General features: G+C 48.7%; 1 protein-coding gene across 4 annotated transcripts in view; it reads right to left on the reverse strand.

The window, feature by feature from the left end:
• Positions 1-20,396, reverse strand: part of LOC120927567 (inactive peptidyl-prolyl cis-trans isomerase FKBP6-like) — a 201,433-nt gene extending 181,037 nt beyond the window's left edge. For 2 of the 4 annotated variants that reach the window (XM_040338336.1, XM_040338333.1), the window contains exon 1: positions 20,165-20,302. In XM_040338336.1, coding sequence (XP_040194270.1) covers positions 20,165-20,239 — 75 coding nt within the window. In that variant the 5' untranslated portion in view covers positions 20,240-20,302. The other 2 variants (XM_040338335.1, XM_040338334.1) reach the window with 2 other exon arrangements.
• Between the last annotated feature and the right edge of the window lie 255 nt (positions 20,397-20,651).

Here is a 20,651-nt window from a genome sequence, read left to right on the forward strand (position 1 = left end):
CATAAATTAGCCGATACTGCCCCCACGGGGTCACCAACGCGTCTGACGTGTCTGCCCAGGGATCTCTGGACCTGGCCACGAACCGACACTTTGTGGTTGAGGCGAGAGGCCAGATCCATGTCCGATGTGCCCCACATCCTGCAAAGGAGTTGAAACACCTCCGTATGCAGTGACCATTCTCCCTGGTCCAGCATCTGGTGACTCAGGTAGTCTGCCTGCCAGTTTTCTACGCCTGGAATATAGACGGCCGAAAGAGCCGGCCCGCTTCTTTCCACCCACCTTAGGATGGGAGCGACCTCGGATGCTGCAGCCGAGCTCCGAGTTCCCCCGATGGTTGACATAAGCCACCACCGTGGCGTTGTCCGAATGGGTCCTGATTGGACGACCTTGCAACCTCCTCGACCACGAGGAGAGACATAGCCTGATCGCCCGAAGTTCCAGGACATTGATCGGCAGATGGGATTCTTCTAGAGTCCATTGACCGAAGGCCGACTGGACCCCCCAACTCGTGAGGCTGGCGTCCATCGTAATCACCGTCCACTGGAAGGGAAGAAACGACTTCCCGGACCGAAGAGCCGGGGATCTCAGCCACCAATTCAGAGAAACTGACTAGGTGGCATACCGGGATGCGACGAAACAGACAATGGATATTTGTTCCATTTGGACAGGATCTCTTTCTGCAATACTCGAGTGTGGAACTGGGCATACAGTAAAGCCTCAAAGGAGGCTACCATTAGACACAGGACTTGCATGCAAAAATGGAGACGACCATTTGCGGAATGCCAATAGCTTCACCACAGACTGAAGAGTCTGCAGTTTTTCCAGGGGAAGAAAGACTCTCGCCTCCGAGGAGTCCAGAATCAACCCTAGGTATTTTAAATGCTGAGTCAGTACCAGGACCGACTTCTGCATGTTTAACACCCACTCGAATTCTCGGAGGGTCTGGCTGGCTATAGACACATCCACCTCTAATTCTGAGCCAGAAGCTGCTCTCAGAAGAAGGTCATCTAAGTAGCCCACGATGGCAATGCCTCGCTGTCTCAGCAAAGCTAGGATCGGTGGGCCACAAACTGATAGTGGTCTTCCCCTATTGCAAACCCCAGAAACCTCTGGTGACTTGTGCAAATTGGGACATGCAAGTCTGCATCCTTGATGTCCAAGGACACCAGAAAGTCCCCCGGATGGAGCGCAGCCACCACCGAGCGAAGGGATTCCATGCGGAACTTCCTTACTCTCACAAAGGCATTCAGGGCCTTGAGGTCCAAAATTGTGGTCCCGAAGGACTAATAAAGTCTAATAAATTTGGGAGGAAGCTGGTGCTCCTCCACAGTCTAGTGCAAAACCTTTACCCATTCAGTAAACGTCTGAGACACCAAGGTGGCAGCCACAATAGGCCGCAATGCAGATCCCAACATGGTAAACATGGAGCGGGTCAGCGCCTCGGACCTCCTATCAGTATGGTCCTTGAAGGCATGGGTCCCTTCTATAGGGATAGTGGTCATCTTATTTAACCGGGGGGTCAACTACCAGAGGAGAAGCCCATTTTTTCAACAGGCTGTCCTCAAAAGGGTAACAGACCGCTAGGCGCTGAGGAACCAGCAGCTTTTCCCATTCCTTATCAATGGACTTGTCAAAAAAAAGACACATAAGGAAAAACCTTCACAGAACGGTCCAACTTGTGGGATCCAAAAAAGACGGATGCCTCAGCTACACTATCCAGCTTAAGGGAGTCCCTTACAGCACCGATAAGCACACTGACAAGTGACCTGTCCTTTACTGACCCAAGGGAGGAGTCTTCCTCACAAGGAAGGTCCTGGTCCACATCCTCTGACAACCCAGAACCGGGGTCCTCTGCCGCAGCCAGGCCCGGGTCTGAGTCAGAGCATTCCCCAGGAGATGGTGGGGGAGGGGGAGTTTGTACCCCCCTTACGCCTGCTTCCACCCTGGCAACAAATGTTTCCAGGACTGCCGACAAAGTGTCCATGGGAACCGCAGGTGCAGGGGCACCAGCTGCCACCTCAGGCATGTTTGGGGAAGAAGGGCCAGATACTGACTCCATAACCATAGACATCTCTCAGGGACCAATTCAGACCTGAAAAAGCCCACCCTCCTTGCTGCGCTGACCGGGGGATTACCCAGGGGACTCACCAACCCAGCAAAAGACTGCTCAGCGCCGCTGCCCGCCTTCAGTACACAGTGTGTGCTGTGAGGAAAAAACTGATGTAAAGCTATGAGGTAAAAAGTCTGGTAGGAGATATGTGCTGCGCGCCATTCAGAAGCCAGCACTAGAGGCCAAAACCCCACACAAAATGGCCGCCGGACGCCTTAAAGATGACTGGGCATGGCCACAGTAAAATGGCTGACCGCAATAATGAGCTGTGCTATAGCACGGCCATGACAAAATGGCCACCAATGGGATTTCCTAATGTAAATAGACTGCAAAAAAATTGCGCCGGTGCCGCCAAAATGACGACGAAACGCTGCAATGTGGATGAGAAGGCTGCAAGGGGGCCTCCCAAGGCAAAGTACACCCCCACAGCCAAAAAATGGGCCCAGACACCCCACAGTCCCCCGAGTGCCGTCCCCCCCCCCCCCACAGGTCCACCCCGGTAGCAGAGGGAAAAATGACAGAGCAGGGAAAGGGAGGATAGGAGGACCCCCTAACCCCAGGAATGACCAGCCATACCGACGCCCCCCCCCCCGAGGCAGGAAGGACTGTACTTAACTGTCCATGCGAGGTACCAGCTGGCACATTCCTGACAGGCATACAACCGCGTTGGAGTAGCTTTCGGCCTGGTCCACTGAGTGAGACAACACCACAGCCCAGTCATGTGTGGACCCTGGAGCAAAAAAATGCCCACCGACCACCCCAGGAGCCATGGGGTATGTCGTGGCAGACCCAGCCCTTAGCAATGGTGTGCTCACGCTCGCTGGCCGGACTGAGGAGACTACAAGGATCTATATATCCAGCCTGTCACTCAGCCGGCAGTTGATTAAAGACTAGAAAATGCATTTCCTGCAGAAAATACGTGGGAATGCTGAATAGATGAATTGCTAAGCCCACACCAAAGCCATTCACCATAACCACGACACTATCTTTAGGACATACAAGTAGTGTTCCTTCAGTACTTATAAAGCCTCTCTTTGATCATTAAAGGGGTTGTAAAGGTAAAACAATTTTTCCCTAAATAGCTTTCTTTACCTTAGTGCAGTCTTCCTTCACTTACCTCATCCTTCGATTCTGCTTTTAAATGTCCTTATTTCTTCTGAGAAATCCTCACTTCCTGTTCTTCTGTCTGTAACTCCACACGGTAATGCTAGGCTTTCTTCCTGGTGTGGAGAAAGCCTCTTGAGGGGGTGAGCAGGAGTGTCAGGATGCCCACTAACAAACGGCTCCTTTCTCCATCTGCAAAGTAGAGTGTCCTGACTTACCTGCTTGACCCCCCTCCCCCTCAAGAGGCTTTCTCCACACCAGGAAGAAAGCCTAGCATTACCGTGTGGAGTTACAGACAGAAGAACAGGAAGTGAGGATTTCTCAGAAGAAATAAGGACATTTAAAAGCAGAATCGAAGGATAAGGTAAGTGAAGGAGGACTGCACTGAGGTAAAGGAAGCTATTTAGGAAAAAAAATTTACCTTTACAACCCCTTTAATCCCCACACCTAATGATTTTGAGAACCCTTCAAACAAGCCTTAAAGCGGAGGTTTACCCTAAAACAATTATATACCGTTACATCCAGCATACTGCTGACATCTACAGTATGCTGGCTTTTTTTTTTTTTTTTACCGCGCTACATACCTTCTTATAGTTCTTTTCACCCGGCTTCCGGGTTCTCACTGCCCCGGGGAGTAGGCGTTCCTATTAAGATGCGTAGATGATTGACGTGCGGGTAAGGCGCGTCACGTGTTCCGAAAATAGACGATCTGGGACTCTGCATTATACGGCGCCTGCGCAGTCAGCTCTACACGGTAGGCGCCGTATAGCGCCGAGTTCGTCTATTTTCGGAATGCGCGACGTACCTTACCCGCACGTCAATCATCTAGCCCTCTTCATAGGAACGTCTACTCCCAACGGGAGTGAGAACTCGGAGCCGGATGAAAAGAACTATAAGACGGCAAGTACAGCGAAAAAAAAAAAAACAGCATACTGTAGATGTCAGCAGTATGCTGGTTTTAATGGTATATAGATGATTTTTAGGGTGAACCTCCGCTTTAATAAATCCACAACAGTACATGCTATCGAAACAGCGACTTCACCGTGAGAGACACACACAGCCTATGTGAACGTATCGGTATGAAATTTATAAAGTAGAAAAAAGGGGTGGAGATAAGGGCCGTCTAATGTGAGCCACCCTCACTGCGCGTAGCTGGAGAATAAATGTGAACACTAGTGATATTTATAAAATAAATGAATAAATTAATAAATATGCAAGAGCTGCTGCTTTAAAAATTATAGAATCCAAAATAGTTAATATGCAAATACAGTGATACCTATTATAAATAAGGTGCCAAATGTGATATTAAACAGCGCTCAAAAAAATATGTGAAAATGTAAATATCAACAAATATAATATTGGTACAGTGACATAGTGAAAAATAAATAAATAATCCACCCTCTAAGTGAGTCAATATATAAGTGTCCAAAAATCCGTGCAAAAATCGCATCAAAAAATACCAGGTTGGCAAATAAAGTCCATGAACTGTCTAAGTGAACAAAAAAATATATATATAAATAGTTCATAAATGGAGAGCAAAGGAAAAGAAAAAATCCTTCCCGATCTTCAATAAGTGCTTTCACCACACCACAGTGACTGCGTGCTTCCACCACCCATCAGAAATGCAAACTCACCGCAACAAATGGCCTGACACTTTCGTGTTTAGGCACACAGGCTTGTTAACTGACCCCCTCAGTTTAGTTGATAGAACTCCTTTTCATATAGGGTGGAGCATTCAGTTAAACAGATGGAGATCCGAAGCAAAAAGAAAACTCCAAGATAACAGCCATATGCAAATAAGAAAAAGAGAGCACAATAGTGTGATACTGTAACACAACTTTTAATAACACACTACAAATCTCCCAAAGAATGCACTCACAAAGGTAACTCTTGTTACAAGCAGTGTATAAATCCAAAAACTGACACGGTGTAAAACAAAAAATAAAGATATCCTCCAGGTGAACTAGTGGTCACAGCGGACCAACGAATAGCCCAAGTGTTACTCACAGCCCTTGTGCAGGTGTACTGGAGCTGCTGCTTAGGTAATTGAGCTGGTGGCAGATTAGACCATTCCACGTTCAAGCTTAGAAAGTTAGGTGTGCGGTTGTGACTTCAGTAATCACTCCCCGACATGTTTCATCGAAATGATTTCTTCATGGGGTCTGAAAATTGTATGAAATTTATGTTGATAAACTGTGGGAATGTCAGCGATTTAAAAAATAAGTTCTGTGCGTTTCACTGGGAAATCTGAAGACTTTTTTACATGACAGTCAATGGAAGAAAGTGTGGAACTCTTGTCATTTGGAAGCTCAACCAGCCAAAAGTAAAAGGCGTATCACAAAACTGAGCACATTGCCTGAAACTAGACAAACATACCTACGTTTTGATGTATATTGTGTATGACAAGTAGATCTTGTGGGCATGTGAGCAATTTGTTCCTTCTCTATAAAGATAATTTTTTTTTAAAGCTCTGTGCTGTAGCGATGACATCATCCACTCTAAGCAGCTCCATAGAAACTCTTTTAATCAATAAAATTTCCTGAAAAAAAATCACTTTCACAAAAACTGTAAAAGATTAGTGATATTTGTTTGGTGTCTGTAGGTGAAAGTATGAAGGAGCTGAAACTTTTGGTAGCGGAAGAATGTTTTAGGGATTTGAAGCATGCTCTCATTGACTTCAATGTTAAAAAAAAAGTATCTAAAAGCTTTATTTTAAAAAGTATAAATAGTAGGGAAAAAAAAGTTGAAGTCCCATCAGTAGCTGAACATTTTAAAAGTTGAATGGTCTTAATAGCTGAAAGTATGCAGAAGTTACGCAGAGCCAAAAAACGTACGGAATAAAATAAAAATTTATAAGAATAATAAAAAACGAATAACAATACTGGCAATGCTATTGAGCATTCCCACTAAAAAATCAAAAATAAAGAAAATCAAAAAGAAAATAAAACAAAAAATTTCTTCAGGGCGCTGGGCCCAAAGGGAGCCACGTCCATCTCCTTTGCTAGGCAGAAAAAAACGAGGCCGCATGCTGCAGGCAGGAGGGTTATGTCCGGAGGGACCGCCCCCTGGGCAGGGCTGTTCAACTCTGTTAAAGTAACATGTATTTAAATATCCAACATGTTCTGCCTAGATTTCTCTTATGAACAGGAACATAACCCACTTGTCAAGACTTGAGAAGGCTGTGTCCGTCCATGGACAACAAGAGAAATTGCATTTTACACAGCGCAACTTCCTCACATTACTATGTCGTAAACAGGGATGAGCTCAACAGTGTTCAGTTCCTAGTCCGAGCCCACCAGGAAGTTGTTCCTGTATCATGCTCCTTACATTAGTGCAGCTGCAGGATGGGGAATGCCTCAGCTGCTAATAAATTGCCACAGAGCAGGGACAGTGTCCTGGGGGTCTTGGACTAGGATCCGAAAATGCCTGGACAAATTTCAGAGTCTCTGGTCACACAAGCACGGCACAGCACAACTTCATCTCGGCTTGCAAACATCTTCATCAACAGAAGTCTATGCAAGCTACCCTGAAGTCGCCCCCAAGTAGTGCAGGAACCTTTTTCAAAGTGGAATGTGACTTCAGTTGCTCTGATTAGAACAGTTTAATTGCACTGAATGAGGCACGACTTGCCAGGAGACTAAAGCCACGTGTACACACACACACACACACGATTGGTTCGTCTGATGAAAACGGTCTGATGGACCGTTTTTATCAGACGAACTGATCGTGTGTGGGCCCTATCGGTTTTTTATCCATTGGTGAAAAAAATAGGAACTTGTTTTAAAACTATCTGATGGTTAAAAAACCGATAGAAGAAAAACGATCGTCTGTGGGAAAATCCATTGGTTAAAAATCAACGCATGCTCAGAATCAAGTCGACGCATGCTCAGAAGCATTGAACTTCATTTTTCTCAGCACGTCGTCGTGTTTTAAATCACTGCGTTCTGATACGATCGGTTTTTTAACCGATGGTGTGTAGGCAAGACTGATGAAAGTCAGCTTCATCAGATATCTGATGAAAAAATCCATCAGACCGTTTTCAAACGGATGAACCGATCATGTGTACAGTGGCTTCACATGTGGATTCTCTGACCAGAAGTGCATTCTTTGAACAAAAGTGCCTGAGTTAAAAACAGGAGTTAAGACAGGAGTTAATTATTTTTTTCAATCACTGACCCAGAACAAGCTTGCAGCTAGTAAAGTTGGAACTCTTGATATATAGATTCAGCGGTGCAGCAGACGCTCTCACCTTAGTCTGCTCACCCCAGGGCTAGTGAGAGCAGGACGCTCTCAAACGAGTCGGCTCTCCCCAGGGATAGTGCAGCCAGGCAGGGTCCTCCCAGCTCTCGGCTGCTGCAGACACAGCACAAACAACCAGGACTCCCATAGTTTAACACAGGGGTACATATCCCCCCCCCCCAGGCAATTGATCCAGGGTTGCACCGATCGCCCGTTGAGGGGTCAGGAAGGAATTTTTTTTCCCCCGGTCGCTGCAGATTGGCACAGCACGCCTGGGGTTTTTCGCCTTCCTCTGGACCAATCGGGGAGAGAAGACTCAACGAGTGACGGCTCACTCTTCCGCCCATCACCATATAAGACCCCCCCAATCAACATTACTTCCCTGCGTTTTTTTCTGCGACCATGGGTTACCTAAAATACTCAGCAGAAACAATCCGGGAACTAAAACCATTTGCCTCTATACTCCCAGTTGTCACCAAAAAAGCTCTAAGGAATGAGCGACTGTTGAGAATCAATCGACGATCAACAGTCAAAAACTACGCGCAGGTACCCCAGCCCAAGCGCATAATATGCGCTTTGGTCAACACAAGATTGGCAGTAAAACACTGACAAGAAATCTATGATTTCATCCTTCAACACGATCTAGACTGCCTCTTCATCACAGAAAGCTGGCTGACAGCCTACTGCAACACCATTCTAACAGAATTGGTGCCAGCAAATTATCGCATTCAAATGCAAAACAGAGTGGGGCAAAGAGGGGGGGGCCTGGCGGTGACCCACAAGACTCACCTCTCTATCACCAAACCAGTCCTTCAAAACTCGCTTCCATTCATGGAAACCCTCACTCTGCAGCTGCAAACAAATCCCCAAGATACGGTCCATATGCTACTTTGCTATAGACCACCAGGCCCAAAAACGCACCTTCTCACGGCGTTGACGGAATTCATCTCCACATATACCCTAAACATCAAACACCTTTTGGTGCTTGGGGATTTCAACCTCTGGGCCAACTCCTTCGCTGGACCCCGTAGCCGACGCCTGCATCGACCATCTGGAAGGATTAGGTCTGCAGCAACTAATACAAGGCCCCACTCATGCCTCAGGCCATATGCTCGATCTCATTTTCAAACAAGATTTGGAAATTGACGTCCTGGGAAATGAGCCGCAACCATGGACTGATCACCATGCCATCAAATTCACAATAACCAAAAACGCCAGCCCAAAAAGAAAGACAAAACCGGTGACAACTCACTGGACTAGATCTCAGAACAAGCGCCACTCAGAACTCTTCAAAACAACACTAGGAAACAAAATAAAAACAACCCAACAAAAACAAACAGCCACAGAAACATTTGATGCCATCAACAAGGCGCTACTACAGTCAGCTGACTTAGTAGCACCAAAACGCAAAACTTGCATCCGGAAAAACAACTCCAGCTGGTTTAATGACCAGCTGACGTTGCAAGAGCGTAAAAGAGCTGCGTGGAAAAAGGTGCTCTTCAGATAAAAACCACACCATTTACAAGATAATAACAATGAAATATCACAAAGAAATCTTCACGGCCAAAAAAAATAAATTTCTCCAACATCATCGCAAATGCCCTTAACCGCCCCCGAGAACTCTTCAAGCTGGTCACTCAGACTATGAATCCAGCTTGTTTAGAGGCCCCCAATTCTGATTCACAAGAATTTTGCAATGAATTATCGGATTATTTCATTAATAAAATTGAAAAAAAACGTGAAAGTATTCAGCAAAATGGAACCGTCACTAACTCCCCCCCAAATCACAAACCTAATACCCACATAAATCCGCCGCAATCACCAAAATTTACTCTAAAACCCATTTCCATCGATGCCACTAAAAATATCATCGGGACTCTGCGTAACAGCACAGCACCCAATGATATCATCCCCACAAAACTGCTGAAAGAAAGTGCCGATATACTGGCACCAGCTATCACGCAGCTCATAAACCAATCATTCAAGGAGGGCATGGTGCCCACCTTACTGAAACAAGGTACAATAAAACCAATAAAAAAAAAATAAAAAAATAAAAACTACCCTCGACCCCAAAGACCCAAACAACCGGAGGCCCATAACAGCTCTAAATGTCTTCTCCAAGGTAATGGAGAAAGTAGTTGTACAACAGCTGCAACTGCATTTAGACACCCATAAATTACTCAATCCGTTTCAATCAGGCTTCCGTCCGGGTCGCGGAACAGAAACGGCGCTGCTCAAAATATGGGATGATGCTCTAGAGGCCGCAGACGAAGGAGAATCCTCTCTCCTGATGCTGCTGGACCCAAGCGCGGCTTTTGACACTGTATACCACAGACTACTACTGGCTAGGCTAGCTGAAGTAGCCGGAGTCGCTGAAGGTGTTTTACCCTGGTTCTCCTCCTTCTTGGAAAACCGATCACAAATAGTGAAACTGGGGTCTTTCACTTCTGAAAAACGTACTGTGTCATGCGGAGTCCCTCAGGGATCTCCCTTATCGCCCGTATTGTTTAATATCTATCTTCGCCCTCTCTTTGAAATCATCAGTAACCAGAAGTTACTTTACCACTCCTATGCAGACGACACACAACTGTATTTCCGCATCTGCAACAAAAAGGATCATTCTCTTGGACTAGAGAAATGCCTCACTCTAATAGATAACTGGATGACAAACAGTTATCTTAAACTCAATGGTTCGAAAACAGAACTTCTCCTGTTTCACGCTAACCGGAAAAATCACTCCGCGTCAACATGGACTCCCCCACCTATTCTTGGTAAAACTATCACCCCTAGCACCAAAGTCAAAAGTCTCTGAGTCATTTTCGATACCTACATGACAATGGATGCACAAATAGGGTCAGTAGTCAGCGGATCCCACCATCTGCTGCGCCTACTACGCAGACTCACGCCCTTTATCCCGAAAGAGGACATTGCAGTCGTGGTGGGAACAATCATCAATTAGTAGTCGACTAATTAGGAGTCCAGACTCGACTACGCAAATGCCCTCTATCTAGGACTCTCCAAATACCAAATCACTCGTCTGCAAGTCGTTCAAAATACAGCCGCTCGACTAGTGACTGGGAAAAAAACATGGGAATCAATCTCACCTTCACCGAGATCCCTTCATTGGTTGCCAGTAAAAGACAGAATCACTTTCAAGGCACTCTGTCTAATACATAAGTGTATTCAAGGCAACGCCCCCCAATATCTATGCGAAAAAATAAAAGCCCATAACCCCAATCGCATTCTGCGATCCACCAATCAAAACCTCCTCCAGATACCCAAAGCCAGATACAAGTCCAAAGGAGATCGAAGATTTGCAGTCCAAGGACCCCGCCTGTGGAATGCACTACCAACCACCATCCGACTGGAGTCGGACCACTTGGCCTTCAGGAGAAAGATTAAAACCCATCTCTTCTGAGGTCAGGGGGTTCCTTACCCATGAAATGGATACAGCGCCCAGAGGCGATTCAGTTCACATGTGTTGCGCTTTACAAGTCTCTCACTACAGGGCATAAGTCACCTCAGTGTGAACCGAGCATAATTGTAACATGCTGCAGTTCACAGACTTGAGGCTGCATTCACACCTGAACGTTTTCAGCCAGTAAAACGCCTGAAAAAAGCCAAACAAGCAAAATCCCATTAATTTAAATGGCCCCTGTTCACATATTACTTTTCTTGATTAATTGAGTTGTTACCGTTAAAGCCCTACCCTGGGGGATTTTCTCCTTTTCTATTCCATACAGAGGTGTTGGTAACACATAGGTTTTCCCTTTTGATGTTATTTTGCACTTTTGCTGTTCACATATGAGCGTTTTGTAGCCTGAATGAAAACACCTGAAGCTCAAAAAAGCTATTTTTGGGTAGATTACATGTGTTTTTTTGCTTTTTACATTGGTGGACTTTTGACCTGTGCAAAATTGTGGCAAAAAAACACTGTAAAATGACGTAAAAACATATGACTTTCTGCCTAAAAACGAATCTTGAATGCAGTCTGAATGAAGTGCGATTTCGTGATGCTTCCATGAGAGAGGAACGAAAAAAAAAAAAAAGTAAAGGTAAACCTTGTAAAGCATCATAATACTATATATAACACATCTCATCGTCCCTACACAACATACACCAGGTAACACATGCATTTTAGCATGTGGGTTTTTGTGAACTAGCCCCAATCAACACCAATACTTTATTTAACCAATCCAGCTCTGGAAGATTTTACCCCCTTCAGAACCAGGCTATTTTTTGCTAATCAGCACTGCAATGCTGTTCATAAACTAATTTATATTTATTTTATCCCCACACAAATAAGAGCTTTCTTTTGGTGGTATTTCATCACCAGTCATTTTTCATTTTTTGCAATATAAATGAAAAACGATTTGAAGAAAAAACATTTTTTTTTAGTTTCTGCGATAAAACATATCCAAAAAAAAAAAAAAAATATATCAAATGCATACATTTTGGCCAAAATGTATTGTGCTACATGTTTATTAAAAAATTATAGTGCCTACAAACTACGGTTATTGGTTTTTTTTTTTATACTAATGGCAGCAATCAATGTTTTATAATACAACTGGGATAGTGTGGCAGCAATCTGACACTAAGGCCCCTTTCACACTGGGGCTGCGGTAGCGCTAAAGCATCTCTGAATTTAGCGGCGCTTTAACGCTACAGCATGGACCCCAAATGCCGGAAGGACGTCAATAGAAGTCCTCCCCTTCGCGCGCTCCCTGCAAGGCATGCGCGGCGCGCGCTTTGATCACTAGGGTTGTCCCGATACCGATACTGGTATCGGGACCGATACAGAGCATTTGCGCGAGTACTTGTACTCGCGCAAATGCTCCCGATGCTTCGCCAACACTTTTTTTTTGGCCGGGAGGAGTCAGTGGCTGGGGAAGGCAGGAGAGGGCGGGAGGAGTGCGGGCAGAGTTTGGCTGGAGAGGGGGTGGGCAGCACACGCTGTGAGGTGTCAGGCCGGCGCCCCCCTTCCGTGACTGAAGAGGACTGAGGATTGAGCGCAGAGCGGGCGGCATGGTGGAGGCAGCAGCAGCAAATGAATATTTGCTTAACAGCCTCTCACTGAAGGATAGAGGGCGCTGGGCCCATACAAATTATGTGTACAGTGCCATGCACCAATCAGCTAAGATTGGCAATTAATTAACAATCCCTATTGGATAAAAAATATATAACAAATATCATCAAATAGAGTCCCATATATTGCAGACAGCGCTGCACATTGAGAAAAAAACACACAGCGTGAAATTCCAATGTGATCAATGATAATAAACGGAAAAAGTCCCAAACAATAAAGAAAATTTTGCAATCCACTTCGTTAGTTGTGATTTTCTTATAAGGAGAGAAAGTGCCACCACCGCTCTTAATATCTTCAATTCCACCCAAGGTGCTTGATATATAATATGCTCTTACCAAAGCTAGTTGACCATTTTAATGAAAAGATGGTCACACCAGCTTATGCAGGATTGTGCCTGCGCACATGAGGATATGGACAAACCGATATACAGATCCAGGAGCTCCACATGTGATATTATGCAAGAGAAGAAAGCCAGGAAGACCAATAGCGTGATAACGTTTATTTAAAAATCTTAAAAAACATAAAAACAGCCAAATGGCCTCTTACTTTAGGGGGTGCCCACCCGGCACTGAGGCTGCGGACTCGTTACCGCCAATCTGCGGTTTCAAATTTGGGATTCGAAGGGGGGTGGAAGCCGCCGCTATCTCACCGCCAATGGATCCTTGCCGACACTCCACAGCGCAGGGGGGACATCACGTGACCAGGACTGCCTCTGACGTACGTTTCGTTATGGTAACGTCATCAGGGGGGCGCCCTGATTGTATTCTGAGCTGAGGTGCACTGCACAGCATTACAGGTCTGAAGGGGGGTGTCTTTATTGTAGTGGGGGGGGTCTCTATTGTAGTGGGGGGTGTCTATTGTAGTGGGGGGGGGGGGGGGAGTCTCTATTGTAGTGGGGGGGGGGGGAGTCTCTATTGTAGTGGGGGGGTCTCTATTGTAGTGGGGGGGAGTCTCTATTGTAGTGGGGGGGAGTCTCTATTGTAGTGGGGGGGAGTCTCTATTGTAGTGGGGGGAGTCTCTATTGTAGTGGGGGGGAGTCTCTATTGTAGTGGGGGGGGAGTCTCTATTGTAGTGGGGGGGTCTCTATTGTAGTGGGGGGGGTCTCTATTGTAGTGGGGGGGGGGTCTCTATTGTAGTGGGGGGGGGGGGGTCTCTATTGTAGTGGGGGGGGGGTCTCTATTGTAGTGGGGGGGGGGTCTCTATTGTAGTGGGGGGGGGTCTCTATTGTAGTGGGGGGGGTCTCTATTGTAGTGGGGGGGGTCTCTATTGTAGTGGGGGGGGGTCTCTATTGTAGTGGGGGGAGTCTCTATTGTGGGGGGGGGGAGAGTCTCTATTGTAGGGGGGGGGGGTCTCTATTGTAGTGGGGGGGTCTCTATTGTAGTGGGGGGGTCTCTATTGTAGTGGGGGGGTCTCTATTGTAGTGGGGGGGTCTCTATTGTAGTGGGGGGGGTCTCTATTGTAGGGGGGGGGTCTCTATTGTAGGGGGGGGTCTCTATTGTAGGGGGGGGGGCTCAATTGTAGTGGGGGGGGGAGTCTCTATTGTAGTGGGGGGGGGAGTCTCTATTGTAGTGGGGGGGGGGAGTCTCTATTGTAGTGGGGGGGGAGGCTCTATTGTAGTGGGGGGGGGAGTCTCTATTGTAGTGGGGGGGGGAGTCTCTATTGTAGTGGGGGGGGGAGTCTATTGTAGTGGGGGGGAGTCTATTGTAGTGGGGGGGGGGGAGTCTCTATTGTAGTGGGGGGGGGGGAGTCTCTATTGTAGTGGGGGGGGGGGGAGTCTCTATTGTAGTGGGGGGGGGAGTCTCTATTGTAGTGGGGGGGGGAGTCTCTATTGTAGTGGGGGGGGAGTCTCTATTGTAGTGGGGGGGGGAGTCTCTATTGTAGTGGGGGGGTGGAGTCTCTATTGTAGTGGGGGGGGGGAGTCTCTATTGTAGTGGGGGGGGGGGAGTCTCTATTGTAGTGGGGGGGGGGGAGTCTCTATTGTAGTGGGGGGGGGAGTCTCTATTGTAGTGGGGGGGGAGTCTCTATTGTAGTGGGGGGGGAGTCTCTATTGTAGTGGGGGGGGAGTCTCTATTGTAGTGGGGGGGGAGTCTCTATTGTAGTGGGGGGGGGGAGTCTCTATTGTAGTGGGGGGGGGGGAGTCTCTATTGTAGTGGGGGGGGGGAGTCTCTATTGTAGTGGGGGGGGAGTCTCTATTGTAGTGGGGGGGAGTCTCTATTGTAGTGGGGGGGGAGTCTCTATTGTAGTGGGGGGGGGGGGAGTCTCTATTGTAGTGGGGGGGGAGTCTCTATTGTAGTGGGGGGGGGAGTCTCTATTGTAGTGGGGGGGGGGAGTCTCTATTGTAGTGGGGGGGGGGGGAGTCTCTATTGTAGTGGGGGGGGGGAGTCTCTATTGTAGTGGGGGGGGGGGAGTCTCTATTGTAGTGGGGGGGGGGAGTCTCTATTGTAGTGGGGGGGGGGGTCTCTATTGTAGTGGGGGGGGGAGTCTCTATTGTAGTGGGGGGGGGGTGTCTCTATTGTAGTGGGGGGGGGGGGTCTCTATTGTAGTGGGGGGGGGGAGTCTCTATTGTAGTGGGGGGGGGAGTCTCTCATTGTAGTGGGGGGGGGGGAGTCTCTATTGTAGTGGGGGGGGGGGGAGTCTCTATTGTAGTGGGGGGGGGGAGTCTCTATTGTAGTGGGGGGGGGAGTCTCTATTGTAGTGGGGGGGGGTGGAGTCTCTATTGTGGTGGGGGGGGGAGTCTCTATTGTAGTGGGGGGGGGAGTCTCTATTGTAGTGGGGGGGGGGGAGTCTCTATTGTAGTGGGGGAGTCTCTATTGTAGTGGGGGGGGGGGGGAGTCTCTATTGTAGTGGGGGGGGGGAGTCTCTATTGTAGTGGGGGGGGGGAGTCTCTATTGTAGTGGGGGGGGGGGAGTCTCTATTGTAGTGGGGGGGGGGGGGTCTCTATTGTAGTGGGGGGGGGAGTCTCTATTGTAGTGGGGGGGGGGGAGTCTCTACCCCCCCCACTACAATAGAGACTCCACCCCCCCCCACTACAATAGAGACTCCCCCCCCCCCCCACTACAATAGAGACTCCCCCCCCCCCACTACAATAGAGACTCCCCCCCCCACTACAATAGAGACTCCCCCCCCCCACTACAATAGAGACTCCCCCCCCCCACTACAATAGAGACTCCCCCCCCCCCACTACAATAGAGACTCCCCCCCCCCCCACTACAATAGAGACTCCCCCCCCCCCCCACTACAATAGAGACTCCACCCCCCCCACTACAATAGAGACTCCACTACAATAGAGACTCCCCCCCCCACTACAATAGAGACTCCCCCCACTACAATAGAGACTCCCCCCCCCACTACAATAGAGACTCCCCCCCCCACTACAATAGAGACTCCCCCCCCCACTACAATAGAGACTCCCCCCCCCACTACAATAGAGACTCCCCCCCCCCCACTACAATAGAGACTCCACCCCCCCCACTACAATAGAGACTTACTCCCCCCCCCACTACAATAGAGACTTACCCCCCCCCCCACTACAATAGAGACTCCCCCCCCCCCCCACTACAATAGAGACTCCCCCCCCCACTACAATAGAGACTCCCCCCCCACTACAATAGAGACTCCCCCCCCCCACTACAATAGAGACTCCCCCCCCCCCCACTACAATAGAGACCCCCCCCCCCCCCACTACAATAGAGACTCCCCCCCCCCACTACAATAGACTCCCCCCCCCACTACAATAGAGACTCCACCCCCCCCACTACAATAGAGACTCCACCCCCCCCCCACTACAATAGAGACTCCACCCCCCCACTACAATAGAGACTCCCCCCCCCCCCACTACAATAGAGACTCCCCCCCCCCCCACTACAATAGAGACTCCCCCCCCCCCCCACTACAGATGGGGACTGATAGGTGGCACTGATAGGTGGCACTTATGGGCACTGATAGGTGGCAATTGTGGGCACTGATAGGTGGCAATTGTGGGCACTGATAGGTGGCATTTGTGGGGGGGGGAGTCTCTATTGTAGTGGGGGGGGGAAGAGTCTCTATTGTAGTGGGGGGGAGTCTCTATTGTAGTGGGGGGGGGGGAGTCTCTATTGTAGTGGGGGGGGGGGAGTCTCTATTGTAGTGGGGGGGAGTCTCTATTGTAGTGGGGGGGGGAGTCTCTATTGTAGTGGGGGGGGGGGAGTCTCTATTGTAGTGGGGGGGGGGGGAGTCTCTATTGTAGTGGGGGGGGGGGAGTCTCTATTGTAGTGGGGGGAGTCTCTATTGTAGTGGGGGGGGGTGGAGTCTCTATTGTAGTGGGGGGGGGGGGGGAGTCTCTATTGTAGTGGGGGGGGGGGGAGTCTCTATTGTAGTGGGGGGGGGGGGTCTCTATTGTAGTGGGGGGGGGGGAGTCTCTATTGTAGTGGGGGGGGGGGGAGTCTCTATTGTAGTGGGGGGGGGAGTCTCTATTGTAGTGGGGGGGTCTCTATTGTAGAGAGGGGGGGTGTCTCTATTGTAGAGAGGGGGGGTGTCTCTATTGTAGAGAGGGGGGGTGTCTCTATTGTAGAGAGGGGGGGGTGTCTCTATTGTAGAGAGGGGGGGGTGTCTCTATTGTAGAGAGGGGGGGTGTCTCTATTGTAGAGAGGGGGGGGGTGTCTCTATTGTAGAGAGGGGGGGGGTGTCTCTATTGTAGAGAGGGGGGGGGGTGTCTCTATTGTAGAGAGGGGGGGGGGGTGTCTCTATTGTAGAGAGGGGGGGGTTGTCTCTATTGTGAGGGGGGGGGTTGTCTCTATTGTAGAGAGGGGGGGGGGTTGTCTCTATTGTAGAGAGGGGGGGGGTGTCTCTATTGTAGAGAGGGGGGGGGTGTCTCTATTGTAGAGAGGGGGGGGGGGTGTCTCTATTGTAGAGAGGGGGGGTGTCTCTATTGTAGAGAGGGGGGGGGTGTCTCTATTGTAGAGAGGGGGGGGGTGTCTCTATTGTAGAGAGGGGGGGGTGTCTCTATTGTAGAGAGGGGGGGGTGTCTCTATTGTAGAGAGGGGGGGGTTGTCTCTATTGTAGAGAGGGGGGGGTGTCTCTATTGTAGGGGGGGGGGGTGCGCATCAGGATCAGTGACCGGTGCAGTCACATTCAGTTCCAGTCAGCGGCCAAATGTCCCTACGCTCATCTTGGTACACCCTGCAATCCGCTGCCGTAAGCAGCAGCAGACATCTTGTTACACCCAGCCTAAGCTATATGGGCTGGGTGTAACAAGATGTCTGCTGCTGCTTACTGCAGCGGAGTGTAGGGTGTTCCAAGATGGGTATTGCAGCATATATTTTTTTTAAAAATTCTGTGTAATTTTTAAAAGCATTTCAGTGCCAGCCACCTATCAGTGCTATCAATGTCACCTATCAGTGCCCACAAGTGCCACCTATCTGCTATCAGTGTCAGCCACCTATCAGTGCAATCAGTGCCCACAAGTGCCACCTATCAGTGCCCACAAATGCCACCTATCAGTGCCCACAATTGCCACCTATCAGTGCCCACAATTGCCACCTATCAGTGCCCATAAGTGCCACCTATCAGTGCCACCTATCAGTCCCCATCTGTCAAACTGCCACTTGACATTGAAAAAAAAGTATCGGTAATCGGTATCGGCGAGTACTTGGGAAAAAAGTATCGGTACTTGTACTCTGTCTTAAAAAAGTGGTATCGGGACAACCCTAGTGATCACCCAAGTCACTGAGACCCGGGTGATCACAGATACGAGTAAGGGGCCCGGTCCCGACCCCTTTCCACGTGATCAGCTGTCAGCCAATGCCAGCTGATCACGTGATGTAAACAAAAGCCGGTAATCTTTTTTTTTTTTGCCTCACGCTGACAGCGCAAGGAGAAAAAAAAAAAAGCTCATCACCGGCTTATGTGTGAGGGACATCCGTCCCAAAGAGGAAGGAGGCAATTCTGCCTCCTCTGTGCAGTCAGTGCCACAGTGCCCCCTATCAAAGCCCATGAGTGCCATCTATCAATGCCCACAAGTGGTGCCAATCAGTGCCTCATCAGTGCCACCTAGCAGTGCTGCTTATCAGTGCCCATCACTGCCACCTCTCAGTGCAGCCTCATCATCGTACATCAATGAAGGAGAAAAATTACCCATTTGCAAAATTTTATAATAAAATATAAAAAAAAAAAAAATTGGTATTTAATTTTTTTTTAACAAAAAATAAAAACCAGAGGGGATCAAATACCACCAAAAGTAAGCTCTATTTGTGGGGGGGAAATCATAAAAATCATTTATTTGGGTAAAGTGTTGTCCGCGCAATAGTCATTCAAAGTGCGTCAGCGCTGAAAGCTGAAAATTCTGGGCAGGAGGGGGGTTTAAGTGCCCAGTAAGCAAGTGGTTAAGCGGCACTTTTTCGGCCGCTAGCGGGTGCTTTTAACCCCCGCTAGCAGCCAAAGAAGGGGTTAAAAGTGCCTGTGTTGCAGCGCTTCCAAAGCGCTGGCCATTAATTTCAATGGGCAGGGCATTTTGGGAGCGCTCCTAAACCACCCCAAAGATGCCGCTTGCAGGACTTTTCCTAACGTCCCGCAAGCGCACTGCACCAGTGTGAAATGTCACACTGAAATTAATGGGAGGCGGTTTACAGGCGCTATTTCTAGTGCTAAAACACCTGAAAACCACCTCAGTGTGAAAGGGATCAAGCCGATATTTAGTGGGGGTGGGGGGACTAAATGCCACCAATATCACCAGAGACATTAATACAGTGATACTAAACACGGTCACTATACTGGATGAGAAGGGGTTAACATCTAGGGCAATCAAAAGGTTAAATATGTGCCTATGTGTAGTGTGTGTTCTGCTTTTATGAAGAAATCTCTCAGTTTATCTGAGAAACTAACCGATCACTCCCTTGTACAGAGCTCTGTGTTTACCAACACAAGAGCTCTGTGCTGTGATTGCACACAGCCGATCAGCAGGTCCTAGCCATGAATCTATTGGTAGGGACTTGCTGACAGGCTTCTGCTGTGTACAATCATAGCGGGGTGCTGGGCATGGGGCACATGCCCTGAACACAGCAGTAGGCAGCGACATAGACTTGTCACTTTACCGACAGCTCGTCTGCAGCCAAGTGGCTAAATCAGTTTCCACCCAAACATTTAGCGCATTCATCCCACAATCCAGTGCTGTCCCCACCACCAGCCCCACTCTCCACTCTTCATGGAATCACAGGCTACACTGAGAGCTGCAGGTGCCATAGGCTCCTCCTGATGTCAGTCAAATCCTATGAGAGGGGGGCTGGGGGGGATGACTAAGTAACACCGTATGTATGGACGCGCCCAGCTCGGGAAGGCGCCCTCTGTGGTGCCCCATAGCACATAGCTTGCTGAGCAGAGCACTCAGAAGAGGAGCAGAGAGCAGGGGACACCATAATCGGGACATAACGTATATTAACTTATAAGAATGCTAGAATAAGGACAATTATAATTTATCAATGGCTGACTGTAGAGGGAGCTCTACACGTGACATAGCCGGTGTCAGGAAATGCTGACCACTTCGCCTGAATGACTGGCTTCCAGGTACGCGGGGGCAGTGTGCGGCCTAACAAGCAAACTTGAAACCCACTACGCGAAATAACATTTTCAGTATCAACGGTGTTCGGCCTCACCAACCCATCCGTGTCCCGGCCCCGCGGAGTACAAAGGTGGCTGTGGAAGTCGCCGACGCCCCCTTCTCCCGCCATAGTTCCTCGCTCTTCACTCCGCGTTCAACACGTGACCTCCCTCAGTACTCCGCAGCTGAGGAAGCTTACCGCGTCACCACTCTGCGCCAATCAGCTTCCACCTCACTAGCAGGGGGCGTGTCACAGTCCATCTAGAATCTTAAAGCTGTCAGTGTGGAGTACGTCATGGACAAGTGTGCCCTTTATGTTTGCCTGATTTTATTTTTTACAAGTGAATCACGAGGCCCCGATTTCAATTTTTTTTTTTTTTTTACCTGACACAATGTTAGACAGCTGTTTGGTCAGTATCAATAATGGCTAAAATCCTCTCAGTCTCTAAATAAAAGACCTACCTGCAGTTCTGTGCAAGGGGAGAATTATTATGACCTCACAGTGGGTCAGTGTCACCTACCTTCTTTCTGTTCCAGTGGTG

This window comes from Rana temporaria, chromosome 2 (assembly GCF_905171775.1).
Source record: "Rana temporaria chromosome 2, aRanTem1.1, whole genome shotgun sequence".
Lineage (NCBI taxonomy): Eukaryota > Metazoa > Chordata > Amphibia > Anura > Ranidae > Rana > Rana temporaria.